This window comes from Tarenaya hassleriana, unplaced genomic scaffold (assembly GCF_000463585.1).
Source record: "Tarenaya hassleriana unplaced genomic scaffold, ASM46358v1 Cleome7, whole genome shotgun sequence".
In the NCBI taxonomy this organism is placed as follows: domain Eukaryota; kingdom Viridiplantae; phylum Streptophyta; class Magnoliopsida; order Brassicales; family Cleomaceae; genus Tarenaya; species Tarenaya hassleriana.
This window is the reverse complement of record NW_010969548.1, coordinates 3,819,111-3,835,675: the sequence shown is the minus strand read 5'-3', so window position 1 is coordinate 3,835,675 and position 16,565 is coordinate 3,819,111. Positions and strand designations below refer to the sequence as shown.

The window sequence follows — 16,565 nt, the reverse complement described above, 5'->3', positions numbered from 1 at the left end:
CGATATATAAGTAAATATGGGTTGAATTAATTGCGAATCTACCCATTTTCAATTGCCATTTATATATAATCACCTTTTTTTTCCCAAATATATTTTCCATATACTGTATTTTTTTCTGTACATTTCCCCAGATGTATATCTAAAATAAATTTAATTTTTTCAAAACAAGTACAGATATAATATTCTATATTGGCAATCGTATTAGTTGCTAACAGTATATTTACTACAGTCAACATTACTATAAATGTGGACGCCTTATCTTCTGTGTTTTTGTTTTTATTTTATTTTTCTTATATGGTATTTTACAGTCCATGTTTATCCTAAAAATTCCCCTGATAAATAGCTAATTAACTACCACCAATGCAATGGGCTGTAACATTGGGCCTAATTTTACTGCGACTTCGGCTCATAAGCCCATAAGCCCATAAATAATATTTTTATTTTGTTTTTCTTTTATTATATATATATATATATATACACACAAAAGCACTTCAAATGTAAATCACGCGCCGTCGTCGTCGCGATGGTAGATCTCCAAGGGATAAGGAAACTAATACGAAACACACAAAATCTCTCGTAGAGCCAAAAAAAATTCTGTCTTCCCTCCCTTCCTTGGCTTCCATGAAACCTCTAATCTCTCACCGGCCATCTCCAACGGCTCCGTTCTTCTTCTCCGCCGCATCTCCGCCGCAGCTCCGCCGGTGTATCCGCTCATCTTCGTCTTATTCCTTGTCTCCGCCGCCTCGCTGGCGTTCCTTCGCCGCTTGTTCCCTCTCAATCAGGAACATTTCGTATGACTCCGCTGATCAAGACCTTCCTTCTAGGCCGCGAACTGTCTATCCCGGTGGATACAAGCGTCCGGAAATTCCCGTCCCCGGCCTCCTCCTCAAGTTAGACGCCGACGAGCTTCTGAGCGGAAGCCGCGACGAGGCTCTTGCTCTGGTGGGCCGAGCCTTGGCTAAGTCCATTGAAATCGTGGTGCTCGATGGCGGAGCCACCGGCGGACGGCTCTATGAAGCAGCATGTTTGCTGAAGTCCGTCGTCAAGGGCCGAGCTTATCTCTTGATCTCCGAACGCGTTGATATCGCCACCGCCGTCGGTGCCAGTGGAGTTGTTCTCTCGGACCAAGGTATGATAACTTGGTTTCTGCAAACGCATTCCATATGGGTCTTTTTCGTATCTGCAATTTAGGTTGTCATTCCACATTACTGGATAAAACATTTCCATGTGCTCTGTACAGGTCTTCCAGCAATAGTTGCACGAAACACTATGATGGGTTCCAATTCCGAGTCGGTAGTTCTTCCTTTGGTTGCTAGGACAGCACAGGATGTTGATTCAGCTCTAAGTGCTGCTAGCTCTGAGGGTGCTGATTTTCTGATAATTGGCTCTGGTGAAGAGAAGCAAGTAGGTTTAGTTGTGGAGTCATTGTTGAAGGGTGTGAAAATACCCATTTACGTGACGCTGTCTGGAAGCACAGGAACGGACAGCGAAGGACTGCATCTATTGAAATCAGGTGCTGCTGGTTTTGTTATTTCGTTGCAAGATCTGAGATCTTCCAGGGATGATGTTCTCCGCCAGTGGGCTTATGCTGTGGGTTATGAAACAAAGAATGAGGTTGGCAACTTTGATAACAAAACGACAATGGTTCAGGGTAGCGACCTGAAGGAGAAAAAAGGTTCTGGAGGCTTTGTTAAATTAGAGGACAAAGAGAAACTCATCATAGAAATGGAGAAATCAGTTTTGAGGGAGGCAATTGAAGTCATCCAGAAGGCAGCTCCACTGGTGATTTTTACTTAAACATTTGGTAGTCGAAGTTCGTTCTTTAAATGATCCTAAATTTCCTTTTCTTTGGTTATTATTTTATTTAATTTGATTCTTGAACTGTTTTCAATACAGATGGAGGAAGTCTCACTTCTAGTTGATGCAGCTTCCCGGATTGATGAACCATTTCTAATGGCTATAGTGGTAATTCTGCACTGAATTCCATCAAATTGTGGTTCCAGGATATCCATTGGTATTAGCTCTATATTCAAGGCAAACATTCGTTACTTAATTTTACCTGGAACTAGGTAGCTTAATACGGATACTTGCGGTGTGATCAGCATACTAGTAGTCGCTTTCTTATTTCTGTACTTCTTGATATATTCCTGTCTTAGAAATTCTTCTTTAGCAGCTTCCATCTTCTCTGAAGTTCATTTAGACGTCAGGAAACAGGATAGGATAATACAAAGCTAAGCTAATGAGTGCATTCTTTCGGCATTTGGGTGTTACAATTTTTCGGAGTAGGGTAAATGCTTGTTTTTCTATTGCATGTTGTCCCTTACGTTTGGTTTAAGATAAATATGCATAACGCGGTGTGGGTGTATTTGGATATTGGCAAAAGGTGGAATCATTTTTGCCGTAAAATACTCTTTTTCCATAGTGTCTTACTCGAAAGGGATAAATTTAGGCATATTTTACCACCGTTAAACTATTATTCAATAAATAGAGTAAACACTCTAGCTGCCTCATCCTTTAGCATCGGTACTCTTAGTGTGAAAATATCATTTAGAAGCGGAGATTTTGTATTAGTAGTTAGCTTTCTAATGAACAAACTGCTTCACATTGAATTAATAGTTTGTATAGCCGCCTCTGTTATGGAAGATATTGCCAATGTACTTATGATTGTTTGAGGCGAACCATGAGAGCTCCTCTTTGTGAAATGTCTGATGCTGGAAATGTAGCCCTTCATGATTCAATATAGTCTTTGCATGGCCAAGCATATTATGGGGACTAAAATCTTGATGATTATAGGGGGAATTCAATTCCGGTAAATCAACAGTCATCAATGCACTTCTTGGGAACAAATACCTAAATGAGGGGGTAGTTCCTACTACAAATGAGATCACTTTTCTGTGCTACTCGGAGTTGGAGTCTGGAGAGCTACAACGTTGTCAGAGGCATCCAGATGGTCAATACATCTGCTATCTTCCAGCATCAATTCTCAAGGATGTGAGCCATTCAAAGTGCTGCTAGCAAAATCATTATTTTGAATGATCATCTGCAATAACTAATTTGGTTCCATTATGTTTCGAGCAGATAAACATTGTTGACACACCTGGGACTAATGTAATTCTTCAAAGGCAACAGCGTCTTACTGAAGAATTTGTTCCACGTGCAGATCTGCTTGTTTTTGTTCTTTCTGCTGATCGCCCTTTAACCGAAAGTGAGGTAGGGGTTATTGTTTACCGTCTCTGGCATGTTGGCACTCTTAGTTTACTATGTATCTACCCTTAGGAGCTGAGTAATATCCATTTGTCTTAAAAATAGTTATTTGGTTGTATACACGCCATCAAGAATTTGTTTAGTGAATTTAAAACAATTATCATGTTCAAATGTTTCTGAATTGGAATAATCATGCCACCAACATGAGCAAGTAATAGTTATTGGTGGCAGCTGTACACCTTTTCGCTTCATTTGGTGGTGGACTGGTGGTAAAAATTTGGTTGTGGCATATGCAAGATAGTAAAAACCCGTATGCAAAAACTCTTGTACAGAGGGGAGCCTGTCTCCATTTTGTTGATTCTTTCTTTTCTGGAAAGAATTAGAAGTATAGAGGAGTTACAATTCTCGAAAGTTTTAATCTAATAGAATTGAGTTTTTTGCTTCCTAAAATGCGAAATTGTTTTGAATTCTGGCAACAATCTGATAAGTGTCCCACATTGGAAAATGAGAGGGATTTGGGCCAATATATATGTAAGGGTCAAACCTCCACTCTTAAGCTAGCTTTTGTGGTGGAGTTAGGGCCTAAACCTTATTAATTGGTATCAGAGCTTAACTCTCTACTTTCCGGTGGGCCTTTGACGGGCCGTTCTCTTGCGGACATGCGGTCGACTCGGTGGTTGTGGGACGGTCGGGAGAGGAACGGTTGGGAGAGGAACGATCAGGAGAGGAACGGTCGGGGATGGACCGAGAAGCCGCCAGTGATCGAGAAGCCGCCAACGACCGAGAAGCCGCCAGCGACCAGATTTGCCCCAGCGCCGTGGACGTCGTTGTCTAAAGGGGGCGGTATTGATAAGTGTCCCACATTGGAAAATGAGAGGGATTTGGGCCAATATATAAGTAAGGGTCAAACCTCCACTCTTAAGCTAGCTTTTGTGGTGGAGTTAGGGCCTAAACCTTATTACAATCATCCTAAATCATGTCTATTTCATTTATCCATGGGCCTCTAATATTTTAGGCTTTATTCTAATTCTCTGCAGCCTGATATGCACCTGATTGTTTTCTTCAGGTTGCTTTTCTTCGGTATACTCAACAGTGGAAGAAGAAATTTGTGTTTGTCCTGAATAAAACAGATATCTACCGCGATGCCCGTGAGGTTTAGTTAAGAATGCATGCTGTTTATATTTCATCATTTACTGATTGTTTACTGCAATGTTTTGTTCTCTTTCATGTCTGACTCAGAAAAAATGCTGGATTTGTTGTTGAGCCTGTTTTATATTTTCTGGTACAGCTTGAGGAAGCTATTTCGTTTGTGAAGGAGAACACTCAGAAGTTGCTCAATACAGAAAATGTGATATTATATCCAGTATCTGCACGGTCTGCCCTTGAAGCCAAGTTGTCAGCCACTACATTGGTCGGCAGAGACTATCTAGAGGTCTCGGATGCCGATTCTAATCATACATCTCATAGCTTCGATGAACTTGAAAGGTTCCTTTACAGCTTCCTAGATAGTTCATCCACTTCTGGGATGGAAAGAATAAAGCTTAAACTGGAGACACCAATTGCAATTGCTGAGCGTCTTCTTTCTTCTGCTGAATCTCTTGTGAGGCAAGAGTGCGTATCAGCTAGGCAGGATTTGGCTTCAGCTGACAAAATTATTGATCGTACTAGAGATTACGCTATCAAGATGGAGAATGAGAGCATCTCATGGAGAAGAAAGGCACTTTCCCTGGTATACTTTTGAGTAAAGATATTCCTCGAACTCGAATTTTGCAGGAGGGATTCAGAAATATTGTTCTATATGGTATTTTATTTGTTTATTATCCTTTGAATTGAAATGCAGATTGATACTGCCAGATTACGCATTGTTGAGCTCATAGAAGCTACCCTACAGCTATCAAAGCTCGATCTTGTCTTTTCTTACATGTTTAAAGGGGAAAGTTCTGCCACACTAGCTGCTTCATCAAGAGTTCACAATGAAATACTCGCGCCAGCTCTCTCTAATGCTCAAGTAAGTTGTTGTTCTTAATCTAGGAATTGTTGTCTATCTGTGAGCTATCAATAATATTTTAAAGACCTTGAGTTACAGCATCTGTTCATGCATTAATTAGATACGTTTGCCTATCCCCTTAGCCATTTAGTTAGCCTTCTTTTTCATAGTATTATGTTGAAGGGGCTAGACTTTTGGTAGCTAATGTAATACCATTTACTAAGACAATTCCTTCTTTATTATTATGTTATATTTCATCCCTGTATGTAATGCTGCCTTTTAGAAACTGGTTCTTAGGACTAAGATTGTAGAGTAATTATTATATGGACTGCTTCTGACCCTTTAACCTGATACCTACTCTCTAAGATCTTTATGTTTGTAACATTGATAACAACATTTTTAATAATGTACATGATTTCAAAGCTCCGATCAGTTACACTTTATAGAACTCTAGCTGTGTTGATAATCCCATTTCTTTCCTAGGATGATGTCAGACTATGCCTTCAACAAACTTATTGGTCATTTGGTTTTGTTTGGGTGACAAACATTAGTATCAATTGAGATTATACTGACCACTTATTATTAACAGATGACTTCTATGTAATTGTCTCGCATGTATGTGTTATTAAGATGTGACTTATGTTCATTTGATTTTCAAGTTTCAACTCGCTTTAGCCTTCTTTGGAGAGGCTTCTGACTACTAGAATCAGGCTCTATTATTGGCTATTGACTTTTGCCTTCTATTACTAATGATTGCCTTCTTTCTACTTGGAGATATTGTGAGGATATGTTTGTTGGGTTTTAACATTTTACTAGTGTGCAGGAATTACTTGGAGAATATGTTGAATGGTTGCAGTCAAATAATGCTCGTGAAGGGAGTCTCTCCAAGAAATCATTTGAGAACAAATGGCCAAGATATGTCAATCCAAACGCTCTAGTGGATATGGAGACGTATGACTTGCTTAGGAAAATGGATGAATTCAGCCTGAAAATAATACAGAACTTGAGCACCACTTCCAGCACCACTTCCAAAAAGTTGGAACAAGATATTCGGGAAGTGGTCAGTTTTGTATACTAAAAAAATGATTGCATTTATATAATCAAAGTTTACTAGATTTTGGTGGAGTTTTCGATTTAATCTGTCATTATGGTAGGGTGGTTCCTTTAAGAATAACATTGACCAGTTACTGGGTTTCTATGTTAAAATGCAATTTAAGATCTGAGGAGACACATGTATATTATGCCAGAACCTACTTTCTTTATCTTTTATATCTTTCCAAGTATCTGTTTTATTTAGGCTCTTCAATGTTCAGTTTCAGTTTGATTTCATCTAACCTTTATTCGGTTTCCAGTTCTTTGGGACAGTTGGCGGGCTAGGAGCTGCCGGTTTATCTGCATCACTTCTGACATCGGTGCTGCCCACCACCTTGGAAGATCTTCTCGCTCTTGGCCTTTGTTCCGCGGGAGGGTGATGCTTCTTTTAACTTTCCTTTTCTCCCATTTGTCTCATAGCACCACCCTTTACACCATCTGCCCATTTTGGTTGCTCTTATATCTGATTGTTTTCCTTGCAATGCAAACCAAGATGCTTTCTGATATTTTGGATACACGGCACAATAAATCTAAGATGCTCTATATGACAGGTATGTGGCGATATCAAATTTCCCATCTCGTAGACAGGCTATAATTGATAAGGTGAACAGGGCAGCTGATGCGTTAGCTCAACAGCTCGAAGATGCCATGCAGAAGGATCTCTCCAGGGCTATGGTTAATCTAGAAAACTTTGTGGATATAATTGGCAGACCATATCGAGAAGAAGCTCAGCAAAGACTTGATCGACTTTTAGGCGTCCAAAAAGAATTATCAGATATTAGGAGTAAACTCCAGACTCTGCAAGTTGAAATTGATAATCTTCATGTATCACAAGATGAGATGAAACTTTAGCTAGCAAAACCATATCGATTTTGCCCTTTTTGAAATCGTTGAAGGGGGGACAGTGTATGTGCACTTTGTCATAATCAATAAGATCTTCAGTTACCACTTTGATTGGACTTTTTTTGATTTATCGGGTGTAAACCCGGCTGGCAGGAGAGGCTCCTGAAAATACCAAGCAATTGCATCATGTGCATTTGACACTGGTGCGTTCTTGAGTTTAACGGCAATAGGGCTCTTCTAATAATCATTATTGTTTTGAATAACATTCATCTTCTTTCTCCCTTTTCAGATTTTCTGGAGCAAAGGGCCTGAGATGTTTGAAAGTCAGGAGCCTTAATGGAGGTCTATCTCCAATTCCAAGTACTTGCTTTACTCGGCCTCTTCCATATATTTTTTTTATTTTCTTAGTTTTAGATGTAAGGCTTCGGAATCCAGGAAAGCTTGAAAACATTTTTATTCATTTGACTTTAGAAGAGCATCAAAATTTCGTAGTTAATTTACTAATCTTTTGACCTCAAACTTAAATATAGGAAACTCATAAGCATAGGTTTCCCTTGGGAGTAATTCTTGGCATATGCTTGCTATCCTATCTAAAGGTAAGCATAAAACTTTCTTTTCTGAGAAAGGATTAGCTCTAAAAAGTTTTTAAAATCTGATATTAGCGGAATAAACATAGTTAGTGCTCAACAATGGAGATAATTAGAATAACATTATGATTAATAATATGGAACGTACTGTTTTTGTAAAGTTTAATGAGAGGTCCCTTTAGTATTATTAATCGAAGTTGCAACATAAGCCAATGACATGTGTTTGCTTGGTAACCCAATCTTTTTGTTTAAAACAAAGAGAGGGAATACTAAGCCTGGTCAAAAGTTAGGGAAAGGAAATGCCAGTTGAGATGTTTGTGTAAGCCTGAATGAGATTCCACCTTCTTTGTAAAGTAGAATAGACAAAACATATTAAAGGGGACAATATACAACTAGTGAATTCTGAGAGAGTGTGTGTGTGTGTATATATATAAACAATTTAAAACTTCAAAGGACCTAACTTTGTATTTTCTTTTGGGTTTGCGGCCAGCAATTGGATTGTGGTGCAAAGAAACCCCTTTTATTTTTTTGGTTTCCTTGTTTCTAAGCTCCTCTTCTCCTGATTGGTTGGACAAGCTAAAGCAGCAAAGCAAAAGACAAAGAGTAGGGCCTAGGAGCAAAATTTGATGGTTACGGTTTATGAGAGAGAAAAATAGGGTACATATTCTTGTCAGCTTCACTAATATATAGCCTACTCTATACATATTTTACGTCAGCATAGACCTCCTAGAAATTCCATTGTTCTGGGGCATGGAATGTCTGCATTAGTGAAAAAGTTTTCATGACCTGTTTTAGAAACTCGTTTTGCAACCTTAGCTTTAAGTACGGTTCCGCGTTTAGCTTCGTTGTCTCAAAATCTTAATAGATCCTGGCCGATGTTACCTTTGGATGATATCATTTCGAATGATGAGATGCCATAATGCATGTGAATGGTTGAGACAAGGGTATGTCTCAGTCAATCAACAATCAATTTCTGTTGTGTGACCCACACCATATTATTTGTTCTTTGGGAGGATCCCACTGCGATTTCCCACCTACCATTGGTTCTGGCTCTTAAGCAAATTGTGCTAGATCGTCGACACGATGTAGAGATGGAACATATCCCTTACTTGACATGACTCGGTTTCCATTAGAGTGCGTATGCATAACAGGAAAGTTCACCATGTAATTTTCTATATGCTTGGCTTGTGAATCTATGATTGATCCTTTTTTTACCGAATTGTTGTATATTGAGTCTTGCAGTGAGTGTCCTAACAATTACTACTAGGAAACTGTACTTGTCGAAAACACAGTCTGAAGGGTTTTGAGTAGATTGCCTGAAGAAGAAGCATGCTTGTGTAAAACTCCTTGTTCAGCTCCTGCTTTGGATGTGTTTTACTGCTTATGTTTCCGAATCTCACAACATGGGGCTTGTCTCAGATTGATTTGAATCTCGGCTTATGATGATCAGATTTTACGGTAGCAGCTCCTCGCGTCGGGGAAGAAGCAAAATATCCACAGGTGATTTGCAGAAAACTCAAATCTCTCTGTTATACATACAGATGTAGCATTTGGGAGTTCAATAAGGGCTTGGATTGGGATGCAGATGATGGAAATGAGGGATGATGTGAAGTATGAACATGTTATGGAGTGTCCGTACGCTCTTTTATTCATGTCCTCACGGTTAGCAAGTGGGTATTCGGTGTGTTGGTCCCAGGAGGTTTTTTCCAATTCAATTATTTGTTTTTTTTTTTAAAAAAAAAATTGCACCAATAGGGGGCAGTTTGGTCATTCTGTTAATTGTTATTTATTTAATATATTTATTTTTGCGTAATTTAATTGTTTGTTCTCATTCCCAAAGACTCGTAAGGCGTTGCTGTCGTTAGGTGATTCGGGAGTGGTTGGATCACTTCACGATGGTACGGATCCGTTGTCCGCTTGTACTTTGATGCAACCGATTTATGTTCGTTTAGAGACCGTTTCCAAGTGTGATTATTTATGCCCTCTCACTATCCATTACAAAGCTCATGTAATTCCTCCATATCTAAGTTTTCTCGTACGTACGCTTGCTTGTACGGATTGACGGATTATGTCGAGTGTTTTAATTTTCCGTACGACCCTTTTGATAGTAGATTCGGTGTATATATAAGAACTTGTCTTGGATTATGTACATTGTACGGTCTACAAGTTGATGAGTTAGTGGAACTCTGTTTTACAAAGTCTTTATTCTTTGCCAAATTAGATTTATTTCTGGGCAAGTCAATTTTTTTTTTCTATATTCTGGAAGTTCATCAACTATTTGGTTCAATTACATCTTTCAAAAAATCGGGTAAATATAGTGAATTCTTCTCCCAACGTTTTGACTTGAATCCATGATTTGCATGTTTTATTATCATTAATTCATCCAAATTATTTTACATATGATATCGATTTTGTTTTACAATTATATTATTTGGAAATGTTATATTGTGCGGCAGTGTATTATAAATTTTTACGGGGCTGCAATTGGAGAAGGGTAAATTACTGTATATATATACACATATATATGTGTGTGTGTGAATCAATAAGAATACTTATTGTAACGAAAATACGAAGAGGATATATTAGGTTTTTTAAAATTTAATGCTGTAAAAAATAGGTAGAAAGATTAACGAATACTTACTTATTGGTTAAATTCATGGGGAGAGGGAATAATAGGTTGGCGTTGGCGAGCCATTAAAAATACTCATTAGGCACTCTTTCACCAACACTTTCTCTTCCATATTGCGAATATACGTTTTCTTAAAGTTTTTTTTTTTATTTTTATTTTTCAGAGCGGTGGGTTTTTACGGACTACAAATACTACGGAGGAAGTACCTATATATATATATATAATTCAACGTGATGATATACCAGTTGATATTATATTAATTTTTTGATAATACCTGGTGTTTCTTATATTATTTATGTTTATTCAACATCGTTTTTAATTAATATGTGCATACTTTTTTTTCAAAAAAAATTCTAATAGATATCAGAACAAAAGGGTTTGATAATTTTGTCCTAGCCTATGATAGAGAAGAAGAAAAAAAACTGAAAATTGGAGATAAATTAAATAAATCGGGGAATATAAATAAAAAAATAAAGCCAAAGAATGGAAAGATCAAGGGGGGGAGGGTCTATAAATAGAAGCCAACTCCTCGCCACTTCCCATTCACACTTCATTCATGCCCTCTTCTCTTCCCTCTTACCCAAGCAACCATCCTTCGCCAACTCTCTCTCTCTCTCCATCCATCATCTGACGCACAAAGATGTCCATTGCTGGTGATCCTCAAGCTCCGCAACACAGTCACGGTGTCTTCAAATCGAACAGCCTTAAAAATGGGGAAGTGGGTGGTTGGAGTTTCCTGCGATCTCTGTCTGAAATCTCTGGCATTGCCCGAAACAGAGGAGACACTGACACTGACACTGTCTACGTTCACCCATCTTCTAAGCGTCCTAAGCTCAGCGACAAGAGCTTAGAAATGTGCACGGAGAGGCTCGGGAGTGAAACGGGAAGCGAGAACGGGGACGACATCTCTTTCCTTGCGGTCGAAGCGACTGCGACTCTGGCTCTGGTTCCTCCTCCGAAGCCCCGAGATGGAAGCTTTGCGACGGAGAGGCCGTTGGTGAGTCGCAGCAACAGCTTTCCTCCGCCGTTAAACTCCGTACGAGGATCGAACCGTAGTCGAATGGTGCGTTCTTATAGCGAAGACGGCCGTCTGGTTGTAAGGGCCATCACGGTTCGTTCTCCGCCTCGTTGCTTTGTAGCAGAACGCAGCGAAGGAAGGCTTCGGCTCTGTTTCTCGGAGCCTTCATTGCTCGATCATCACTATGAGGAACCTGAAGAAGGAGAAGAAGAAGAGTTCAACGTCAAATCCTTTGAAGAAGAAGAAGGGGAAGAGGAAGAGTTCAACGAGATGGAGGAGGAAGAGGAAGAGGAAGAGGAGGAGGAGGAAGAGGAGGGCATGGAGGGAAATACAGAGAACATGGAGGGCAAAATGAGAAACAAGAAATATCGGAGGCCCAGTAGCAGGTGCAAGGAAAGTGGGCATGACCCTAAACCCATGCTTAATTGGAAGCAGCAATTTTGGGTGGCCACTTGACCCGATTTTCCACGTCATAATTTATAATGTTATCTCCCGTTTTCTATTTCAAATATTTTCTTATTTGCATTTTATTTTTCGGGTTTCACAGTCACAGCCCTTCCCATGTAAAAGGTTGATGATGTAATACGCTTTCTATTTCTATGATAAGGAAATGGGAGTTATTATAGTTATGTTTATATATGTATGTATGTATGACAAGTAGGAGTATGGATACATGAGATACATGTATGTATGTATGTATGTACGTATGTATGATGAATGCTAAAGGGTAATAGATCATTACATGGTCTTTGCCCCACTCCCACATGATCATCACATGCACACTAACTATATATTTCTTCTTTTCCTTTTTTTTTTTTATTTTCTCGATTTAAGATTCTGTTTCTGAATTCTCTTGTACGAAGAGATTCTCCTTTTTCATTCGCAGATATGACTTGTATTATCCTGTCGTGTGTTCATATTATATCAAGGGTGTATATATATATTGTGGTTAGTCAAGATATCTTGTATGTTGGATAAGCAGATGCATAAGACATCATTATGTCCATATGTCTGTGACCCTTTATGTCACATACACTGCCAGTTCACTCATTTTCATCAAATCAACTATATACACCAATACATATACTACCCTTTTGCCAATATATATATATATATATATATATAACTAAAATATGTACAACAGCTTTACTAACTAAAAAAATCAGTGTTATGTTTATGACAATTTAACCGAAGAAAAAGAAAGATAGAAAGAAAGCCCATGGATCTAATTCGGTGAGTTTATTATACAAAGTCATATATATATATATATATATATATATATATTGTTTCTGAATTCTCTTGTACGAAGAGATTCTCCTTTTTCATTCGCAGATATGACTTGTATTATCCTGTCGTGTGTTCATATTATATCAAGGGTGTATATATATATTGTGGTTAGTCAAGATATCTTGTATGTTGGATAAGCAGATGCATAAGACATCATTATGTCCATATGTCTGTGACCCTTTATGTCACATACACTGCCAGTTCACTCATTTTCATCAAATCAACTATATACACCAATACATATACTACCCTTTTGCCAATATATATATATATATATATATATAACTAAAATATGTACAACAGCTTTACTAACTAAAAAAATCAGTGTTATGTTTATGACAATTTAACCGAAGAAAAAGAAAGATAGAAAGAAAGCCCATGGATCTAATTCGGTGAGTTTATTATACAAAGTCATATATATATATATATATATATATATATATGTACACAGAACTATTGATTAGAGTAATTTAAGATTATTGTAACACACGTACGAATATATTACAAGAAAAGCATATATTAAAAAACTTGGACCGTGTGAGAGCTCGAGACGACATGGATGATATCACGAGATAGTGGCAAAGGACTGCAAAAAAAAAAAAAAAAAAAAGAAGTGTGAAAAATACGAACCAGTGAGAACTCGACAAGTGAAAATGGAGTGTGCTGTCTCATTCCAATTATTTATATATGTAACAAAAAAAAAAAAAAGGTTCTCTTACCCACTTGATGCTTACAATTGACTCCACAAGCTTTGCATTCCAATCCTCTTTGTGTTCCACCTTCCCTTTTTTTTTAAAAAATAATTTTGATTTTCCATGTATGTACACTTATATATATATATATATATATATAAATGAACAGTTATATATATGTACAGTTATAATTAACTTGGGCATATTTTCAATGTCTGTTTTTTTAATCGTACAATGATTGGTTATGGATCGGATTTGGGAATGAATTGTTCAAATCCCGAAATTTATATTAAATTTATAAAATAAACATAGGTGTGAAAATCCTGTGGTGAATTGTATTGTAAATGCACTATTCATTAGTCAAAATGTGCTTGAACAAAATATCTTATACATTACAAGAAAAAAAAAACAAGTATTTTTATTTTTATTATAAAAAAAGAAGAAAAACCGCATATATAATTAAAAATATTACAGCCATTATTTTATTTCATTGTGGATGCAAGCCCAAACGTAGAGGAATCCAAACAATGGGCCACACATGGGCCGCAGTTGGGCCTGACCAGATGTCAATGTTTTTACCCTTTGCATTATAACTGTCACGCTCCAAGCCAACAGCCCCCCGCCTCTCCACCGAAGCGGCGGATACGGCGGCCGGCGGACGGCGGCGGAGGAGAGGTGGTTGGATTCAACGGAGGCGCCGGAAGAGACAGTGTTGTTACAAATAGCATCTTATCTCGCAAGAAAATTTTGAAATTTAAGGGGAAAAAAACACATGCAATTTGTCAAAAAATTTAGTTTCCCATCTAATTAAAACACACAATTTGCCAAAAAAATACTACAATTTCAGTCAAAGATTTTAGCTTATTACTTTATTAGTAATAGTTACCCATATTTAATTTATATCAATTAAAATAATAATTGGTTTATTACGCACTTGAAATTATGAAAGTAAGGTTATTAATAAATCTCCCTCTAGTGTATACACTAAGGGGAAAGAAAAGATAAATCTCTCGCCTTTTGTTGGGCGGACTGTTCTTCCCCGCCTGCCGATTTTCGAAATCGCCCATTTCACAAATCCATCGAGCTTCTGATCAAATGGAAATGGCTGAAGGTGAAGGAAGTACGGAGGATCACTACATCGACGTCGATACCTCCGCTATTTCCCTCGGTGGCTCTGTCGTCTTCCATGTCATCAACGACGCCGTCGGCTTCGTCCTCTACATGCATCAGCAGATCCCTTCGTACATTCTTCTTCTTTTACTTATTTGATGCTCGATTTTGTTTTCGATTACCGATTATTTTTTTTTTTCTGCGGATTTGCTTGCCTTTCCAGTTCGATTTGCCTTGATTGCTCTGAAACCCTGGCGATGCGAAATTAGGGGTTTTGCGATGGGTTACTGTGAATTTGGACATGCATTCATGGCAGTGAGTTATTTTGCATTATGGCGAAAAGTGAAAAGCTTGGGCATTCTTCTGCATTGACCAAATCATTTACGATTTTGAAATTAAGAATTACGACCGAGAAATATGTTCCTTTCTTTCTCCTGGTTTTGGCTGATTTTCATGAAGAACTGTTGGCATTACTTTGGATCTTCTTGTCTGACGCCTAGATTGATCATTTGTTATGCTACTTTTTAGTTGGTTTTAGAAATTAACTAAACGTTACTTTATGATCTTGAAGACTTCCTGTGAGTATTAGTAGGCGAGCGTGAACTAGACTTTTCACAAGCTTTAATCTTTTGTTGTGGATTTTGGATAGTTCTCTTGTGTTGACTGATTTTACAGTGATTTTCCAAGCTGCACGTTGAAGAATGACAAAACTTAATTCTGTCGCTTAAAGCTCTCACTTGCAGTGTATTGCAGGACATGAGCCTTGATTTTGATGAGCTGCAATCAGAATACAAGGAGTTGGTATGTTAGTTGTGCATATGATGTTTTTCACTGTGTCATTTATGCCGTTTTAAACTCTTAAGAATCATAGGTTATAGGAGGGGAATCTTGCACAACCAGAACTAAAGCCACTGGTCAGAAGAAAAATCATGAGTAGAAAAAGGGAGATCAAGCATGAAATCAGGAAATCGGAGAAACTTATGAACACAATATCTAGTCTGAGAAATGCACTGCAGCTAATGATCTGCGAGACTCCGGGCATTCAGAGAGTCATGTTGATTCTTGGTGGGAGTCCACTGCGGCCTCAAAAAGTTTACGAGTTCTTCTTCCCGCACAGGGATAACATCCCCTGCTGCGAAGGCGACTTTGCTAAAAGCAAAGCTGCCGAAGCACTTTCAAGAAAGGTTTATTCCTGGGCTACACGTACTTCAGATTCTTCTTGTCATTTCCTATGATATAATAAATAGGAAAAAAAAGGAGTAACGTGTTGCCATTTTTCTTTCGATAGACTATCCGAGCATTGATTACAATGGGTGCTGGGTCCTGTTCCTGCCCAGGTATTAGTGCACAAAATCCTTATCTTCTTACATGCATGGTATTCTCATTGGGCATTCAGTGTCTGCTTGTCAGGTGAAATGATGTTACAGCTGATCCTTTTTTTTTTTCTTTTGTTGGATTGCAGGTCCTATGAAACTCTTCATATTGGTTCTTGCTCCACCCTCTTTGAATCTGCCCCACCACTTTCTTCCTAAACGCGACTTCAGATACAACAAAAAGGTAGGAAAATGACTAACTCTGTTATCTCTACATATGTCACATGTCAGTTGTCACCTCTGCCTCCAACTAATCCGGAGAGGTGGAAAATATGCACAAATTCGGGAGGGGGATTTATATTTAGTGATCGGAAGCCGTGTTTATTTACACACTGAATTATCGTCTAATCAAAACTTGATGCTGGATGCAGCAGGTTCACATTTTGGTTAACAAATAGGATAACCCTTTTTGTTGCAGATTGTGCCTCTAAGGTTGAGATTGAAGTGTATAACACAAGAGAGGGCAACCGAAACTCCTTTGAACTCTGCTACAAATGATCTAATATGGTATGCATACCCTCATTTATAACATTTTAAACCACCGATTGGAATGTTTTCAATCTCCTGCTATCATCCAACGTATAGTGTTCTTTTTTTCATTTTTAAAACTTTGGGAACAATTACAGTCTAAGAAAGAGGGTTTCTTGGACAGGTTCCAGTGTCGACATGTGATAAAGGGCCTAGCTTTCCAGACACCGGAAGAAGAATGAGACTGATTTGTGTCCTGTAGTTATCTCGGCATT

General features: G+C 38.2%; 3 protein-coding genes across 14 annotated transcripts in view; all 3 read left to right on the top strand.

The window, feature by feature from the left end:
- The first annotated feature begins 511 nt into the window (after positions 1 to 511).
- Positions 512 to 9,526, top strand: LOC104801235 (probable transmembrane GTPase FZO-like, chloroplastic). Of its 11 annotated transcripts, none has more exons than XM_010524423.2 (15): positions 512 to 1,129; positions 1,241 to 1,782; positions 1,897 to 1,965; positions 2,794 to 2,991; positions 3,079 to 3,210; positions 4,271 to 4,357; positions 4,493 to 4,933; positions 5,045 to 5,212; positions 6,015 to 6,251; positions 6,544 to 6,659; positions 6,835 to 7,329; positions 7,416 to 7,486; positions 7,657 to 7,722; positions 9,164 to 9,213; positions 9,299 to 9,526. In XM_010524423.2, exons 1-11 carry the CDS (start codon positions 622 to 624, stop codon positions 7,133 to 7,135), a joined length of 2,799 nt encoding a protein of 932 aa, XP_010522725.1. In that variant the 5' UTR covers positions 512 to 621; the 3' UTR covers positions 7,136 to 7,329; positions 7,416 to 7,486; positions 7,657 to 7,722; positions 9,164 to 9,213; positions 9,299 to 9,526. The 11 variants fall into 11 exon arrangements, with proteins under 11 accessions (XP_010522725.1, XP_010522722.1, XP_010522726.1 ...); XM_010524420.2 differs by having other exon boundaries at positions 7,657 to 8,370; XM_010524424.2 differs by lacking the exon at positions 7,657 to 7,722.
- Positions 9,527 to 10,877: 1,351 nt separating this feature from the next.
- On the top strand, positions 10,878 to 11,995 carry LOC104801234 (protein FANTASTIC FOUR 1). The gene has a single exon (XM_010524412.1). The coding sequence runs from the start codon at positions 10,983 to 10,985 to the stop codon at positions 11,814 to 11,816; it is 834 nt and encodes a 277-aa protein (XP_010522714.1). The 5' UTR covers positions 10,878 to 10,982; the 3' UTR covers positions 11,817 to 11,995.
- Positions 11,996 to 14,316: 2,321 nt separating this feature from the next.
- LOC104801231 overlaps positions 14,317 to 16,565 on the top strand; it is a 2,886-nt gene continuing 637 nt past the window's right edge. Inside the window, exons 1-7 of one of the 2 annotated variants that reach the window (XM_010524409.2) lie at positions 14,317 to 14,580; positions 15,193 to 15,250; positions 15,328 to 15,633; positions 15,738 to 15,786; positions 15,912 to 16,006; positions 16,241 to 16,329; positions 16,475 to 16,560. In XM_010524409.2, coding sequence (XP_010522711.1) covers positions 14,435 to 14,580; positions 15,193 to 15,250; positions 15,328 to 15,633; positions 15,738 to 15,786; positions 15,912 to 16,006; positions 16,241 to 16,329; positions 16,475 to 16,532 — 801 coding nt within the window. In that variant the 5' untranslated portion in view covers positions 14,317 to 14,434 and the 3' untranslated portion in view covers positions 16,533 to 16,560. Of the gene's footprint in view, positions 14,581 to 15,192; positions 15,251 to 15,320; positions 15,634 to 15,737; positions 15,787 to 15,911; positions 16,007 to 16,240; positions 16,330 to 16,474; positions 16,561 to 16,565 lie in introns of both variants that reach the window. The other variant, XM_019201000.1, reaches the window with a different exon arrangement.